The 18,061-nt window shown below is 40.0% G+C and overlaps 1 protein-coding gene across 4 annotated transcripts in view; it reads left to right on the top strand.

Annotated features, from left to right (window-relative positions):
* The window catches only part of UNC13B (unc-13 homolog B), a 224,691-nt gene that overhangs the window by 122,702 nt on the left and 83,928 nt on the right, over positions 1-18,061 (top strand). For 3 of the 4 annotated variants that reach the window (XM_062208010.1, XM_062208009.1, XM_062208011.1), the window contains one exon: positions 548-782. In XM_062208010.1, coding sequence (XP_062063994.1) covers positions 548-782 — 235 coding nt within the window. Of the gene's footprint in view, positions 1-547; positions 783-9,836; positions 17,949-18,061 lie in introns of all 4 variants that reach the window. The other variant, XM_062208006.1, reaches the window with a different exon arrangement.

Raw genomic sequence — 18,061 nt, 5'->3', positions numbered from 1 at the left:
AAGATCATTAAGACTGCTGCTGTTCTTAGCTGTACCTGGAATCTTTGGCTCGACTTCTAAGTCTTGGCTTTGAGTTTCCTGATTTCCAGGGCCAGCTTCTGATTTTGGAATTGCTTATTTGGTTCAGTCCATGTATTTTAAAGTCTGAAAACACCAAGCTGACTTTACACAAAAATTTCTTTTTTCTAAGGTACGTTAGATATGTTATTATTCCCCTCTTGATAATAGTAGAGAACCAAAATCTATTTGTGTAATTTAAAGGTGGAGACTTCTAGAGAATTCTGCATCAAGAAGATGCAACTTGGAGCTCCTTTAAGAATCAGCACTAACATTAAACCAAGTGTCATATCTCATTTGATAAGGAGAGTGTCTTGTGGGTTTTGAGACAGTTCTGTGTGTTATTTTGAGGTCACTGGGCTCATGTACAGGCCAGCTTGCTCTTGTTTTCAAGGTCCAACTAAGCTTATGACTACCTAAAATAGAAGCAAAAAATCTGAGAAGATGTAATAAAGCTGGAGTGCTTTGATCCAATGTGTTTATTTCACAGCTTTTGAAGACCCTGATAGCGCCGTCGATGACCGAGACAGTGACTATCGAAGTGAGACCAGCAATAGCATCCCGCCTCCTTACCACACAACTTGCCAGCCCAACGCTTCTGTGCACCAGTTCTCTGTGCCGGTGCGACTGCCACAGCAGCAGCTGCTTCAGGGTGGCTCCCGGGACTCTTGTAATGACTCTATGCAAAGTTCTGACCTCGATTATCCGGAGCGGCGAGCCCTCAGGTGGGCACTGGGAACAAAGCACTTTTTCTCGCTTCTATCCAGGTCTCCTGTTGCATCTGACAAGAAGGATTTGGGTGGCTTAACTAGAGGTGGTGGTAGAGGTGTAGCAGTCTGATAGGCCAAGCTATGGTCATTTTATGCTGATTCTCAGCCTGTTTTTTCTTCCATACGTCCATATTTATACATTTCTATCAGGAATACTACTCTTTAAATCAGTGATTCTGAACTGGTGGAGTCAGGCCCACCTGGGGTGGGTAGCTGAATAAAAGCCTTCCTGGCTCTCTGGCCTGGCTCAGTAACTTTAATACACCCTTCCCCAAGGTTTTAAAAAAAAGAAAATATAGATGTGAAATACTTGGATAACCTTTTTTACCTAAATATTTCCCTAAGAACTTGAAAAGAAAATCACTATGATCTTACTATAGCAAATTTAGTATACTTTAGCTGGAAATTTGTTTTAATTTAATTTTATTAATTTCTTAAATATGTAAAACACTTATATGATTAAAACAAGGTTAATGTACAGTACTACATATAGGAAAGGATCTCCCACCCACACCTATTGTCTTGCTCCACCCATTCCTGTCTCCCAGTTCTCTTCCCACTGTTTATTTCTTATATATCCCTCTGTAGATGGCTGTCATGTATTTATGAATATAAAAGCAAATATGTAAAATTTATGCTCCCTTCATCCTTCAATATTTTTCAAAAAAAATTCAAACTTAAAAGTTGCAGAAATAAGACAGTGAACACTCATACTCGTGTTACCAGTTGTAACATTTTGCCACATTTATTTTACTTCATTTTTCCTAATATTTATTTACACACACATTTTTTGGGGAGGAACTATTTAAAAGTAAGTTTTAGCCACCATATTCAGCACATAAATTCTCAAAAAAAAAAAAAAAAGCTTTTCTATTATGTAACCTCAATACCATGATCACACTCAAGAAATTTAATGATACAATGATACGGTCTAATACACAGGCCGTATTTAAATTTGTCCAATTGTCCCCACAATGTTCTGTAAATTTTTTTTTCATTTTTGATTTGGATCCAATCGAGTCATGGCATTTGACTTTCTTGTTTCTTTAGTCCCCTTTAGTTTAGCAAAATTCCCTGACTTTTTTCTGGTCTTTTAAGACACATTTTTTTTAAAAGCCTCTCTCTTTCTCTCTCTTTTTTTAAGATTTTATTTATTTGAGACGTAGAGTTACAGACGGTGAGAGGCAGAGACAGAGAAAGGTCTTCCTTCTGTTGGTTCACTCTCCAGATGGCCACAACGGCCGAAGATGTGCTGATCCGAAGCCAGGAGCCAGGTGCTTCTTCCCAGTCTCCTATGCGGGTGCAGGGGCCCAAGCACTTGGGCTATCTTCTACTGCTTTCCCAGCCCATAGCAGAGAGCTGGATTAGAAGAGGGGCAGCTGAGACTACAACCAGTGCCCAAATGGGATGCCGGCGCCCCAGGCAGAGGATTAACCTACTGTGTTACAGGGCCAGTCCCAGAAGCCACTCTCTTTTTAAAAAAAAAGATTTATTTATTTTATGTTGAAAGTCAGTTTGAGAGAGAAAGAGAGAGAGAGAGAGAGAGAGAGAGAGAGAGAGAGAGATATCGATCTTCCATTTTCTGGTTCACTCCTAGATGGCTGCAATGGCCAGAGCTAGGCCAGGCCAAAGCCAAGAATTTCATCTGGTCTCCCAGTGGGTAGCAGTGGCCCAAATACTTGGGCCATCTTCTGCTGCTTTCCTCAGGATGTTAGCAGGGACCTGGATCTGAAGTGGATCAGCATGGACATGAACCAGCACTCATATAGAATGGTGACTTTATTGGCTAACACTATAATTCCAGTCCCAAGACACATTTTTGGAAGAGCCTGGGCCAGTTATATTGAGAATGTTCTCATTTATTTGTTTTTGTGATTGTTTCTTCATGTTTAGAATCAAGTTAAACATTTTTGGTAAAAACACTACATAGAGATATTTCCTTCACAGTATATTCTTTCTCAATTCATTCCCTCCAAAAGCATGTACTTTGTCTTAGTATTAGTAATGTTTAATTCAAGAAATCTGGTATATGCCATATTTTTTTTTTTTTTGGAGATTTGTTTTGACATTTGACAAGATTTTTGTTGTAATAAATTGTAACACTGAAATTAAAAAAATCCAAGTGATAGAGAAAAAAATTCAGTGGTATGGACTAAAAGTAAATTTAGAACAATATTACACTTTGAGGTGAGAATGTTTTTTAACTACACAATGCCAGTTTCCACAGTCTTCAGGAAGAATTGCATTAGAAATAAGGCTCCTGGCTTCATGATTGGCACAGCACGCCGGCCGTAGTGGCCATTTGGAGGGTGAACCAACAGAAGGAAGACCTTTCTGTCTCTCTCTGTCTATAACTCTCTCTCTGTCTCTCTCTCTCACTGTCTAACTCTGCCTGGCAAAAAAACCCAAAAATATATAGTATATAAACATGAATATAATAATGGATACAGGAATGAATGGATGGTAAAATTTTTAAAGAAAGGCCATTTTCAAACAGGATATTTATCATTCTCAAAGCAGCACTCTCCAAAGTTTTTTTTTTCCAATGCTGAAATTTTATTATCTGAAATTTATCATTTTCATAAAACAAAACTAGAAACAGGTATCAAAATCAGCAAAAAGTTTGTAGAATTTCTGCACAAATTTTCACCTAAGTCAGTGATGATGAAAGTGGTATCCAAGGTAAAAACTAGATGCAGGCCAATTTGTCTCTTGCCATATATAACCAGGTGGTTTGTTTTGGAGGTGCTAAATAACTTGTCATAAGTACTGATCAGTTTTTGAGAAACATTTTTTTTTGTGACTTCTTCCTCCCCCCCCCCCCAAAGAAACCTTTTATTTAATGTGTTCAAATCTCATAAGTACAATTTTAGGAATATAGTGATTCTTCCCACCGTACCTGCCCTGTAACCTACCAACTTCTCCCTCTCCCATTCCCAGTCTCATTCTCCATTAAGATTCATTTTTGATTAACTTTATACACAGAAGACTAACTCTATACTAAGTAAAGATTTCAACAATTTGCACACACATGCACAAAAATAAACTGAAACCAAGTTTTACAGTTAATTTTCATAATTCATTGAGGACGGAAGTCCTGCATGGAAAGTAAGTGCACAGTGACTTCTATTGTTAATTTAACAATTAGCACTCTTTTTTTTTTTTAAAAAAAGATTTATTTTGAAATTTTTATTTACTTGAAAGACAGAGTTACAGAGAAAGGTAGAGACAGAGAAAGAGGTCTTCCATCTGCTGGTTCACTCCCCAGGTGGCTGCAACAGCCAGAGCTGCGCCAATCCAAAGCCAGGAGCCAGGAGTTTCCTCCTGGTCTCCCATGTGGGTACAGGGGCCCAAGCACTTTGGACCATCTTCTACTTATTTCCCATGCCATAGCAGAAAGGTGGATCAAAAAAGGAGCAGCTGGGACTAGAACCAGCACCCATATGGAATGCCAGCGCTTCAGCCCAGGGCTTTAACCCACTGTGCCACAGTGCCAGCCCCAACAATTAGCACTCTTATGTATTATGTCAGTGATCACCCAAGGCTCTTGACAAGAGCTGACAAGGCTATGGAAATCTTTTTAATCCACAATCTCCGTCAGTATTTAGACAGGCCATAAGCAAAAGTACATCCTTCTTTGATGGCCACTTCTTTCCACTGGAGACTTTCTTACATAGATCCTTCATGTAGGATTTTTTTTTTTTTTTTGCCACAATCTTGGCTTTCCATGCCTGAAATGCTCTCATGGGCTTTTCAGCCAGACCAAAATGCCTTAAGGGCTGATTCTGAGGTCAGAGTGCTATTAAAAGTGATTGTCATTCTATGAGTCAGCTGTGTGGACTGCTTCCCATGTTGGAACATTGTCTCCTTTTTAATTCTATCTATTATTATTACCAGACATTTCATCTTTTTTATATGATCCCTTTAACACTTAATCCTATTTATATGATCACTTTAACATTTAATATGGTTACTTTAACACTTAAGATGACATTTTTAGCACCCAGCTTAATGGGATTTGGGGTCCCATGTATGCCATATTTCTGCAATGCAAAGGTATTTTTTTCCTGTTTTGTAATTAATCATTTCTGGGGTGATTAACTTGAGATTGTATCAATATCCTGTTTCCTCAGTTACCTTTTTACTCAGTGATTTTAGTATTCATTAATTCTTGCCTGGATCAATTATTTCATTAGTTGGAGGGTAGGTTTTGCAGACCATTCCAGTTTAGATCATACTTTTAATTTCTAAAATTCATCAGACCATAGGATGATACCATTTTTTGCTCACCTCACAACATTGATGAGATTTTGTCTTGAGCCTCAGAAGGCTATCTACCTGCTAGATCACATCCTGTCCCAGTTTACTATCGTCTGTGAGAATACTTGCAAAACAATTTTTTCAACCATTGCATAGAATTCTCATTTTTCATATTCTGATTCTAGAAAGAATCCTACTGAAGTTGGTGACTGCTCCTTGTGGGTTTACTAATTAATTCTTGCATTTTTATTCATTTGGCTTTAATTGGTTATATCGTCCTACTTTAAGAAAAAAACATAATAGCAAAAACAAACAAACAAGCCACCCTAGTTCTTTTGGCCCTCCATATCCTCTGTGCTTAGCATTTGATATGCAGGCCAGCAGTAATCCTTTCACGTCCACTGTATATTCTCCATTTGGACACATTGTAATTGACCTTATAATCATTTTAGCAATTTCTTATATTCCACTGTAGTAAAAATAACACTCGGAAGAGCATTAGAGCTGTGCTTTAACTTGCAAATTTTTAATTGTTCTGTAAATTAAACTTTACTGCATCAATATATAAAATGAGATTTAAAAGTAAGTAATCTTTGTAAGCAGGAGAAAAATTGAAATGCTTTTTTTGTTAAAGATGTATTTGTTTACTTTTCAAATAAACTAGTTAGAGAGATCTTCCATCTGCTTGTTCACTCCCAAAATGGCCCCAGTGGCTGAGACTGGGCTAGGTGTAAGCCAAGAACCAGAAGCTTCCTCCAGCTCTCCACATGGGTGCAGGGGCCCAAGCACTTGGGCCATCTTTTGCTGCCTTCCCAGGTGAATTAGCAGGGAGCTGGATCAGAAGTGGAGTAGCTGGGACTTGAACCGGCACCCACATGGATGTGGGCATCTCAGGTGGCGGCTTAGCCTGCTATGCCACAACGCAGGCAGGCCCCAAGATCGATCCTTCCTTCCTTCCTTCCTTCCTCCCTCCCTCCCTCCCTCCCTCCCTCCCTTCCTCTTTCTTTCTTTCTTGATTCATTTTATTCATTTGAAAGACAGAGTTACAGAGAGAGAGGTCTTCCATCCGGTGGTTCACTCCCCAGATGGCTGCAATGGCTGGAGCTGCACTGATCTGAAGCCAGGAGCCAGAAGCTTCTTCTGGGTCTTCCATGCAGGTGTAGGGGTCCAAGGACTTGGGCCATCTTCTACTGCTTTCCCAGGCCATAGCAGAGAGCTGGATCAGAAGAGGAGCAGCTGGGACTAAAACCGGTGCCCATGTGGGATGCTGGCATTTCAGGCTAGGGCTTTAACCCGCTGCACCACAGCACCGGCCCCCAAAATTATTTCTTAAAAAAGGTTTATATTAATGCTAAAGACAGAACAACCGAGAGAGGGAGAGAAACAGAGAAATTCCATCTCTCCAAATGGCTATAGCAGCTGGGTTTGGGCCATGCCCCAAAGTCAGGAGTCAGGAACTCCATCCAGGTCTCCTACACGGGTAGCAGGGGTTCATGTACTCAAGCCGTCTTCCTCTGCCTTCCCAGGTGCATTAGCAGGAAGATAGATTGGAAGTGGGGTAGCCAGGACTCAAACTGGAACTCTGATATAGGATGCAGGGATTGGAAGTGGGTTAACCCTCTGTGTCATATCGCCAGCCCTTAAAATGGTTTTTAAGTAGACTCTATTATAGATATTTTAACTTAGTACTTTGAAATGATCACTCCTTTAAAAGGACATTGATTTTTATACTTTTCTGTTACTGTAAATGCTGAATTCATGGAAGTAGCATGTGTCCTTAAGTTATACAGTTTTTTGGCTAGGAAGTTTAGAGTCCTTGAGGGAACTTCCAAGTGTGTGTTTGTTTTGTTTTTTAAGATGTATTTATTTGTTTGAAAGGCAGAGTTACAGAGAGGGAGACAGAGAGGCAGAGGCGGAGAGAGAAGTCTCCCATCTGCTGGCTCACTCCCCAAATGGCTGCAATGGCCCAGACTGGGCCAGGCTGAATTCAGCAGCCAGAAGCTTTTACTGGGTCTCTCATGTGGGTACGGGGGCCCAAGGACTTGGGCCATTTCTGCTGCTTTCCCAAGCGCATTAGAAGGGAACTGGATCAGAAATGGAGCAACTGGGACTCAAACTGATGCCCATGTGGGATGCTGGCACTGTAGACAGAGGCTTAACTCACTACACCATAGTGCTAGCCCCCCTAGTGTGTGTTTTGTTGTTGTTGAAGACTTACTTATTTGAAAGGCAGAGTTACACAGAGGCAGAGGCAGAGAGAAGTCTTTGGTCCACTGGTTCACTCCCCAGATGGCTGCAACGGCCAGAGCTGCGCCAATCCGAAGGGAGCCTGGGGCTGCTTCTGGGTCTCCTGAGAGGGTGCAAGGCCCACGCACTTGGACCATCTTGTACTGCTTTCCTAGGCCATAACAGAGAGTCTGATTGGAAGTGGAGCAGCCAGGACTCGAACTTGTGTCCATATGGGATGCCAGCACCACAGCAGTGGCTTTACCCACTAAGTCGTGGTGCTGGCCCCGGTGTGTGTGTGTGTGTGTGTGTGTGTTTAAAGATTTTATTTATTTGAGAGGTAGAGTTACAGACAGAGGCAGAGTTAGAGAAAGGTCTTCCTTCTGTTGGTTCACTCCGCAAGTGGCCACAACGGCCGGAGCTGTGCCGATCCAAAGCCAGGAGCCAGGTGCTTCTTCCTGGTCTCCCATGTGGGTGCAGGGGCCCAAACACTTGGGCCATCCTCTGCTGCTTTCCCAGGCCACAGCAGAGAGCTGGACTGGAAGAGGAGCAGCCAGGACTAGAACTGGCACCCATATGGGATGCCAGTGCCGCAGGTAGAGGATTAACCTACTGTGCCATGACGCTGGTCCCCACAGTGTATTTTTAAGTACTTTCCAGTAATCATAGTTTTTTTTTTTTTTTTAATTTATTTTAAAAGTCAGAGTTACAGAGAGAGAGGGAAAGAGACAGAAATCTCCTGTCTACTGATTCACTCCCTAGATGGCTGCAATGGCCAGCACTGGGTCACAAGGAAGCCAGAAGTTTCATCCAGCTCTCCCACATGGGTGCAAGGACCCAAACACTTGGGCCATTCTCCGCTGGTTTCCCAGGCCATTCATTAACAAAGAGATGGATCAGAAGTGGAATAGGAGGGACATGAACCGGCACCCACATGAGATGCCAGCATCACAGGCGGCACTTCACCTGCTACTTTGCGATGCAAATCCCAATTATAGAAATTTTAAAATAGGTCATTGCATTTACTATAGCCATGGATTTTTTTAAAATTTAAGTTGGGACTCTGAAGACTTCTCTGTGGCTAGAGTTCAGTTTAGTTTGGATTATTGGAGAATACTGGGGACTAATGAAACTGCATATAAAACAATATGTTAAATAGGATTTATTCACTCAACCAAATGTGCTTTTTGTTCATTTGAGTCCAAAATAACAGTATTTTTAATAGGATTTAAGGTTTAACAACAGAGTTGGACTTCATTAAATATTATATAGCTCAAGAGTTTCTAGTGTGAAGACGGGTCACACAAATATCAGTTTCAGCTTAGAAAAGTTTTAATGAATCACTTTAATCTAGTTTATATTTCCTAAATAAATTTTATTGGATGTTAGATCTATAAAGGAACACCCTGAGCTGACAAGCTCCTAGTCTGTGGGGCTTCTCTATACTCCCACCTCATCACACAGGAAGCAGGCAGTCTCTAACCTAACTGAAAGAAAGGTCAGCTGTCTTGGACATGTAATTTCTGCTGTTGTAATCTGTATATGGAAACATTTTCATTTCATTGTGATCCTCAGGGTGTATAGTCTTAGATCTAACAAACAACAAATTACAATACTTTAAATAATTTGTGATTTTTGCTGATGTGACAAGATTAGACTTTTGATTATTTTTGTAATATTTCTATATTTGCTTTTTAAGAGATATGTTTAACTTTATTCTTGGCTATATAATTTCAGATATAACTTTTAGCACATTACCAGCTTAGCTTCTTTTGAGAATCAAATTCATCAGCAAATTTACCCTTGATATATTTTCATGGTATATTTACCAATTCTAAACTTTGACATTGCAAATACATTGTAGATGTTGATAAAAGATGTTAAGTTTTTTTGTTTGTTACTTAGAAAATAAACTCACCTGTGATAAATGGTAGCAAGTGAAGTATTTAAAAATTGTTATTTACAGCTGTTCTTTTTAGAGTGTAGAAAAACCTGTTTGACTACATTGATATAATATTAAGAACCTGTGGATTTCTTTTTCAATTTTTTAGTCTGAATTATTTTTATCAAATTGGCAATTTTACTCTTCTAGCTTCCTTGTTAAATGTGTGCTACATCTTATAACTTGTTTCTTCCTTTTTCCTATCTCTCCTTTTTTTTTTTTCTCCTTTACCTTACCATTCCTCCAATTTTATCCCCTTATATCAGACAAAGCACACAGGCTAAAAATGACAAAATTAGGATTGTTTCAGCTTTCTCTGATGTTGACTATGAAGAACAAGAAGATTTATGTGAGGAAATAGAAGGGAAAATATCACAAGATTTTCTAGAAAATAGTAACATGAACTTGAAGGAAGCAGAGGTAAAAGAAATTAGGAACCTTTCAAAAACTGATAGATACTGCAGTCAACACAAGCGATCAAAATATAAGAATTTGCAAAAGATACCATCTCAGAGCCAACAAACAGAATTCTCTACTGTCTTTAATTTTGACTATAAGTTTGAAACACCAGTTTTCTCCAGATATCCTCAGAAATATGATACAATAGATAGGAGAAGAAAAAAGAAATCCTTATACAATTATTTCGAAGATACTAAAAGAAGGCAATATGTTGATAGATATGGCACTAAGACCAGCTTTGAAAATATTATTGATACTAAAAAATATAACCTATGCGACATTAAGAAGAAACAACATTATCCAGTTTTGCTCCCCTACAAAAATGGATTTGTGGTTAAGAGTGACATGTGGCCCAATCTGTTAGAAAGTCATGATTATGATAGGCCTGGTTATTTAAGCGACTGTGAAAAGTCATCAGGTGCAAACCAGCATGACACTAATTTCACTACACTGGATATTCTTGAAGATTCTACTAGTAGTAGTTCTGATGAACTTCTAGTTTCCTCCACTTGTGATAAGCAAGAAAGTTTATTGTCACCAGCATGGCATCCATCCAGTGCCCATCATATTGGTGATATCCCTGAAGAATATTATGTAGGAAATTCAGCCTTACCACTACAAAAGATGGACTGTGATGCAAGCACAGTTGGAGATCTGTCTGGATGCCCCATGGAAGAGATGACCCCTTCCTCTATGGGGGATGCCAAGGAAGACTATGTTGATACGATGGATGAGCTTCAGTGTTTGGTAGAAACGGTGTCAGAATATTTAGCAGAGAAAGAAGAGGAGATTAATAGATTTGGTTCCCTTTCAAAAGCTAAAAATACCCAGAAACAGAGTAATACTGTTGATAACACAGAACAGAAAATGCCTGGGGATCACATACCACATTTAACCAGTGTCGTGAATGACAAAGACAAGTCCATCTCTTTCCCTGAACTGAGTGGGGTCAAGTGTGCTGTTGGTTCTTTGTTAAGTTCACTCACAGAAAAGGTGGGTTCAGGCACAAAGCATCTAACAGCCTCTGTGGAAAAGCTGGTACATTCAGTTCCAGAGAGAACAGAAACTCTTAATCAAATAGAGACAGTTAATTTGGAATCTAGGTCCAGTGACAAGTCAGTAGTGGATCAGGATCTTCCCATGCAATCTCCATTATCCCCTCAAAGAGTTGTTATCAAGGATATCAGCAAACATGGCAAAACCTCCGACAGTGAAGGCAATAAAACTGGTGATTTAAGCTTTCAGGATACAACAGAAACTATTGGAAGGGACTCGGCTCCCCAGAGTCAGAGTTCAGTTATTAAGTCTGTTTTCAGCCTGCTGAATCCGTTAAAGATCTTTTCAGAAAAGGAGGAAACAAAAAAAGATGACCCAAGCAAGCCCCTGAGGAAGGAAAGTTTTGTTGGGTGTGGTTTAGCGTCTAATCAAAGTGAAGAAACCTTTAACAATCACAGTAGTAGTATAGTTCCTTTAGAAAAGAAAGATGGAGAAACCACAGATGGCTTCCAAATGCCCACAAGGGAGGATTCGCTGCAGTTTCAAGTGGCCAGTGAACCTCCAGAGGTACCTAGTTCTGCAAGTAAAAAAGGTGATATTGAGAATCTGTTTGAAGGAAAACTCTGTGAGGATCTTTCTCTTTTACCAGATAAAACAGAAGTATGTACCAAAGAAACTTCAGTACCTCTTTGTGTAGCTGGCAGTGTAACTGTAAAAGAAGAGGCTTCTTCGCAGCCATTAAAGAATGACAGAGTTACTAATGATGATGATTTCCTTGAGCCACTCAGAAAATCGTTTAGCCAGTTTTTGCTCACTTCCCCTGAGATCTGTTCAAAGGAAACCTTGTCAGAATCGGTGGACATTCACCAGCTAGAGGAAGATGGACGGGAAAGGAGTGCTAAGAAAGATGGACGGTCTTTTTCCTTTAGTGGAAAACTGCATATCCCATTTTTTAGAGTTCCTAGTCATTCTGAAAACCATCAAGATTTAAAAGAGAAAGGAAGTATTCTTCCTTTGTTTAAATTTCCTTTCACCGACAGACATAACGCTGATAATGACCAAAGTTTTCGTGGTTCAGCAGTAACAACTGGTAATGAGCTGCAAAGAAATTGCCATGAAGATGCCAAACTTACTTCAGTAAAATCAAATTCAGCTCCAAATATTCATAATGATCTAGGGAAATTTGGTAGTACAGAGAACTCTAATAAAAATGACCAAGTAAATTGTCCTGTGGGTGCCAAACTTAGTTCAATAAAATCTAGTTCAGTTCCCAATATTCATAATGACCTAGGGAAACTTGACTGTACAGAGGAATCTAATAAGAATGACCAAATAAGGTGTCCTAAAGATGCCAAATTTAAAATGTCTAATTCAGCCCTAAATAATCTTGGGAAATTTGGGACTATAGAGGAATTAAATTCAGGTGATCACACAGCAATAGAGAATTATGAAAGAGATACCTTAGCCATCCCTGGAGTTGAACCCAATGAACATATAACTCCAAATCCTTCAGAAGTTGAGAACCTTACCCAAGTGACATCTTCAACAGTATCAGGCTCTTCATTAGAGTTTATTTCTGCCATTTCAAAATCTACTTTGGTAGATGACATTAATGAAGACAAAGCAGTAGATAAAACTTCCCAAAAAAGAACGCAAGGAGGGCTCCTTTCTGGCCTTTTTAGCAGGTTTTCTTCTTCTGAAAACTTGTCTAGTCAGCAAGAATTAAATTTGAAAAAGGATGATTCCCATCAAAAGAATAATACCCCAAACTTGATCTCTGGAATATTTAACTTGATATCAAATAGTAGTGTGAGTGGTTGTAAACCAGGTGAAGCAAAGTTCATGTCTGTAGGTGATACTAAAAGCTTGAATGGAGATAAGCATGTATCCATGGATGAAGCCCCTGCTACTTCATGTATGACTTCTAAGAACCAGAGGAACTGTGTTGAAAAACATGAAACTTCTGACTTCATGAAAAACTTCTCATCATTACCTAAAGAAAACAAAGCATCATCAGATGTATGGGTTGATAATCACGGTTGCCCTTCTACATGGAAAAACCAGCAAGGTGAAAAGCATTGCTCTTCCTCTGAGAACACAGTACTTCAGTGTGCTCCTATTGCTGAACAGGGCCTTTTAGATGAATCTTTGGCTAAGAGGCCAATACCAAATCATGTTTATGAAGCAGAAGTCCATGAAAATTCAAGTAAATTAAATTCACCTATACTAAGTGCTAACATTTTAAATAAATCAAACCACTCTCAGTCCTTTGAAGGGATGAACAATCCTTTGTGTTTTGAATGGGACTCTGACATAAAAGATTCCTCTAAAAATTCCAGAAAACTTCAGCCAATTTATTATATGTTGAATCAAAATACATTTCCATCAGCAGATGCTTTCTTGTGGCCTGACTCAGAAAACTCAGTAATAAATTTTTGCCAAAAAGATCAAAATACAAATATCTTGGAGTGGAGAACAAATCCGAACAGTGTCATTTGGTGTGACTTACCATATGAATCATCCAACCATTTAGCATTTAATGAAGATTACTTATTAAGAGGTGATATGTGGGCAGCTAACTCACTATATGGAAATTCTGATCATCTTCCAGTTAACAAAAGTAAGAATTCACTAAATGAATTGCCTATTGATTTAAGTTGCACTTCAGATTATGAGATTACATATCCTGTAGTTGATCAACAATCATTAAGAATGGATGAATACTTTGTTTTTTCAAGTTTTGGTTATGAATACCAGGAATGGTTGTCATATCTTGAAAATGGAATATGGTGGCCATCAGAGGATGGAAATTATGGGTATTATATGTTCCATGATGGCCAATATATCTATTCTATCCTCACTGATCCTACTGGTCAGTATGCATATTTATTTATACCTGATTATACTTATCCAGAGTATATGAGTTGTGATTTACAGACAAATGACCCATCAAATGTTATGTTGGATGACAGTGTTTTTTCTGCCTGTGATTTTAAAGTACTTGGCAAGAATGATGAAATATTGTATGTTGAAGAACAAGCAGTTGATGATCCTCTTGATTTATCTGTACCTTTGCCAAGAAGTAAAGGACCATTATATCTAAATTTAGAAAGTTTTTCACAAGTTCTTGAAGAGTCAGGTTATGACCAAAGGGATCAACCATTAGATTTTTCAGGCTATAATCCTCAAAAGTTTAAAGGAAATTTTAGATCTTTCAAAGATAAGCCATATGATTCTGAAAACCTTGAATATACTTTAGATCTCAGAAATCAGTCCCAAACTATTAGTAATCATATCTTAAATAGAGATCAGCTTATAGAGAGATGTGAGAACCAACTTACAGCTAAAGATTCATCAGTTCACCTTTCCCTATCCAATTGGCTTCAGTCATCTTCTAAAGAAGCTTCCTCTTTGGTTCATCCTGAAATTATGAACAAAGGCTCACAGCAAGCAGAAGAGACATCATCAGTGAACAAGGTGACTCCAGTGTTTTCTGTTTTGGATGCTTTGGTTAAAAGCACTTTGACTTTTGATAAAGGTGAATCCTTAGACTCTTTGGTCATGCAGAAAATGGATCAACAGTCAAAACTAACAGAACTCACAAATGATGATCATTGGTTGTTAATCTCAAATAGGCAAGTAAAGGATAGCTTCCGAAAGGAGGAAGAAAGTTCTCTTAAGGATTCAGAGATTATATCTGGTGATCAGCAAGCAGAATTTACTGAGAAGATAAGGCAAGAATTCCCTTTAAATCAAAACAGTCATGCGAAAAAACAAAATTTGCCAAAATCTGGCTTCCTGGTAAGTCCTACAACTCCTCATACAAAATCAGGGATAGAAGATGATGAAGTTATTACAACTGATTCAAGTTCAGATTTTCTTCCACCACCAATTAGAAGGGATGAGCACAAGAATTGTGAGCTTTCCCAGGACCAGGCTTCCACAGAATCGGAGAAAACGTTGTTTAAAAGTGCATTGAAATTCTTTGGTCGAGGAGAAGAATCTTCAGCAAGTAAAATAGCAAATGAAAAACAGGCATCTGGATTTTTGAACCTCTTTAAAACCCATGTGAATAAAGAAGGATCATCAGACTTGGAAAAGGATGGTGTTAAAAATGAAAAGGTATCATCTCAGGAAAAAAAAGAAACTTCTGGTGTTTCCAATTTTTTTGGTACCCTTGGAGATTTCTTTAAAACCAATGTATCTCCTTTACAGACAACTGAAAGTAAGTCTGTTACTTCAATGACTGGTAAGGATGAGGTCAGGTCAGGCCGTAATCCTACTCAGCTTGCTAGTCAGGATGTTGGGAACTTCTCTGCTGCACCGGTTTCCTCTAAAAGGAAGGTTAGAGGTAGAAGTTTGAACAAACAGACTACTATTGACGAAAGTGGGCTGAAGGAAACATCAGTGGAGGAAATCCCAGGTAGTAATCTGGTTGAGGAAGAGACACCCTTCAGAGACCACCTCCTCCAGAAATCACCAAATCCATCTTTCTCAACAAGTAGTCTCAGAGAATCTTCCAGAGATTCTTCAATAGAAACTAGAGGAGTGTCTACAGTGACAGAAATTTCAAGGAGTAATACAGTATCTTTTGATACTCTGAGCAGAAGAAATTCAAATGAACAAGATCCTTTTCTTGACAAAGACTGTAGTTTTTCAACTGCCACAACATCCCCATCCCAATCAGAATTGCCAAGCAGAAAGAGTATATTTTCTTTCTTGACTGGTTCTGAAAAATCTGAGAACAGAGCCTCTGCTACTCTACCAAGAGCCAAGTCTCAAGCGGAAGGGCTCTTCACTCTTCCCTCCTTTTTTTCCAGTACCAGCTCAAGCATCAAGAAGGACGCCTCTCCTAACAGCTCTACTTTTAGTTTCTTCAGCTTGTCCTTTTTGGATGAAAAGCAGCAGACTCCTAGGGAAAAACAGAACCTTGTAACTGTTGCACCAGTGACTTCCCAGCCCTGTAAGAAGCCACCTGTTTTTGTAGACACTAATGGCACAGTAACTAGAGGAGATTTCACAGGTCACAGAGCTAGCATAGCCCAGGAAGTAGTTCATGAACAGCAAATGGCCCCTTGTATTTTCGATAGTGACACTGTGGAAGATTCTTCCCTTGTAGATGAGCTCAGTGAAGAGAAAACTCAGGAAAAACTGGGTACTGGTAATGAACCAGAGACATCTTCAGATTTCCAGATGAATCAGTTGCAAAAAGACATTGCTCCTGCTTCACCAGAACTCGGGGAAGATACTGAAACATCCTTTGCTGGTCCAGATACCCTTGGGGTAACTCTCCATGAAGAAGAGGCTGTCAGCTTGAAAGCCTGCCCTAATGACTCACTGACCAAATCTTTTTCACATGGTAACCAGTTTATCGAAAAGCTCAATGATTTAGACAGTTGTAATCACCACCACCAGAATGAAAGACTTCCTAGTGACCCACTGAACCTGCCCTTGGAAGAGGTCCCTGGTGAGATCCCTCTGCAGACTCAGAAGCCAGCCTCCTCTTCTACAGAGCCAGGAGATGCAGTGCATCTCCATAACCACGATGCAGATAAAGCGGAAGACAAATCAGTGTTAGGCTCTTCGGTAGAAATGCTTTCAGGGCTTGTGACTAAAGTAAAATCTTTCTCTGGGTGTTTGACTGAACCTCCAAAATCTTTCTCTGGACTTTTTACCTCTCCTAAATCACCAAAGAAAAACCCTGTTTTCTCTCTTTCTCCAAATGTGTCATCACCACGCCTCAAAGGCGAGTTATTCGGAATTTTCAAAAGTCCCAAATCAGAGACATGCAAACAAGAGTCTTCTGTCCCTACTTCATGGCTTCAAAACGGTTGTTCCAGAGATGCTGTAGGATCAGGGCCTCCAGATAGCTTGTGGAGAGAAGCTGCGTCTGAAGCACCCAATTCAGAATCTACTCTCGGTGACTGTAGAATGACTGTGTTTAATGCAAAGTCAGAATCGGATAACTTGACAGATAATCATAAACTAACAACCGACGTGGAAGACACTAATGCTCCTGAAAATACTCCAGAACCCCAAGGCTCTGAAATAGTCGCTACATCGTCTGTCTCAGAGGAAGATACTGGACAAGGAGTATTGTCTCTGAGTGACGAAGGAGACATGGGGATGTTGCAGGGCACAGACACAGAGGCATCAATGGAAGCAGAACATATTTTATTGCCAACACAGTCACATCCAGATCCCACCTGGATTCCCGAAGAGTCTCCTCCTTCAATACAGCCCTCTCTCCCTCCTGAACCAGACTCAGCTTTTCAGACTGCCCCCATAAACCTCGATGTCTTGGAGCTGCAGGCAACCAATGCACTAGAAACCAATACTGCATTATCCAATGAGGCAAGTGTCAACCAGGGCATTGCACCGGAAACCCAAGAGCATCTTTCTCATCCTCTGCCAGAGGAACCTATGCTTTGTGCCAAAGAAAGTTGTGGGATACTTCATACCCAGAAAGATCCACCTGCAGTCCTCCAGGAAACAGAGCAGCCAAAACCTCATTTTGAAATCCCAAAAATGACCAGTTGGCCAAAGCTCGGCTTCTCATCCTCTGTTGCTGATCATGGGAAACCGTTGAGCTCTTTCTTTTCCTCACCTTCACCCTCTGACAGTAAAGCAGCAGAGACTGGTTTAATGTCCGGTTTTAAGAAGTTGTCAACTATATTTGAGGGAGGTGGTGAGGGGAAAGGGAGTGTGCTGGCAGGCGATCCCAAACTAGTGTTTGGAAGGAAGCTGGATTTTTCATTTCCGTGGCCAAAAGAGAACAAAGGGGGTCCTGCACAAATGCCTGCAGAGCCCTGCCCTCCAGTCTTGGTTATCAGCAATAATGGAGACCTTAATACCACAGAGACAAACAAAACTTTGCAGTCTTATCAAATATCTGAGGCTGGTGCTGAGCCAGCTAAGGTGTACACTCAGTCTTCGGGGAGTGCTGAGCAGCTGGAGGACAGGCCGAGTGTCTGTGTTGATAGGATTTCAGAGCCTGAGGAAGTAGAAAACCAGCAGGAAACACTAGCAACTGGAGAACACCAAGATACCAAAGGCAACTTCTCTGGCTCCACCTGCCCTTCAGGGAAATGTGAGGAAGAGCATTGCGCTGTTCCTGAGCTACTTCACCAACCAGAAAAACAAGAAGAGGAAGCACCGTCTGCTGGCACTGACTCGGTTTCCAGTGTACAGCAGCCAGTCATTCTGAATGGCATCGAGGAACCAATGACCGGCAAAAGGCTTGTTTTCAATTCAAGCATCATAAATGGTTTTAAGGAATTGATCATTTATGATGCCAGAGACTTAGTGGTAGATTAATTATAGCTTGCTTTTTATCCTTCCTGTGTCTTTT

Source organism: Lepus europaeus, chromosome 12, assembly GCF_033115175.1.
Source record: "Lepus europaeus isolate LE1 chromosome 12, mLepTim1.pri, whole genome shotgun sequence".
In the NCBI taxonomy this organism is placed as follows: Eukaryota; Metazoa; Chordata; class Mammalia; order Lagomorpha; family Leporidae; genus Lepus; species Lepus europaeus.
The sequence above is the reverse complement of the archived record's forward strand: the minus strand, read 5'-3'. Positions and strand labels throughout refer to the sequence as shown.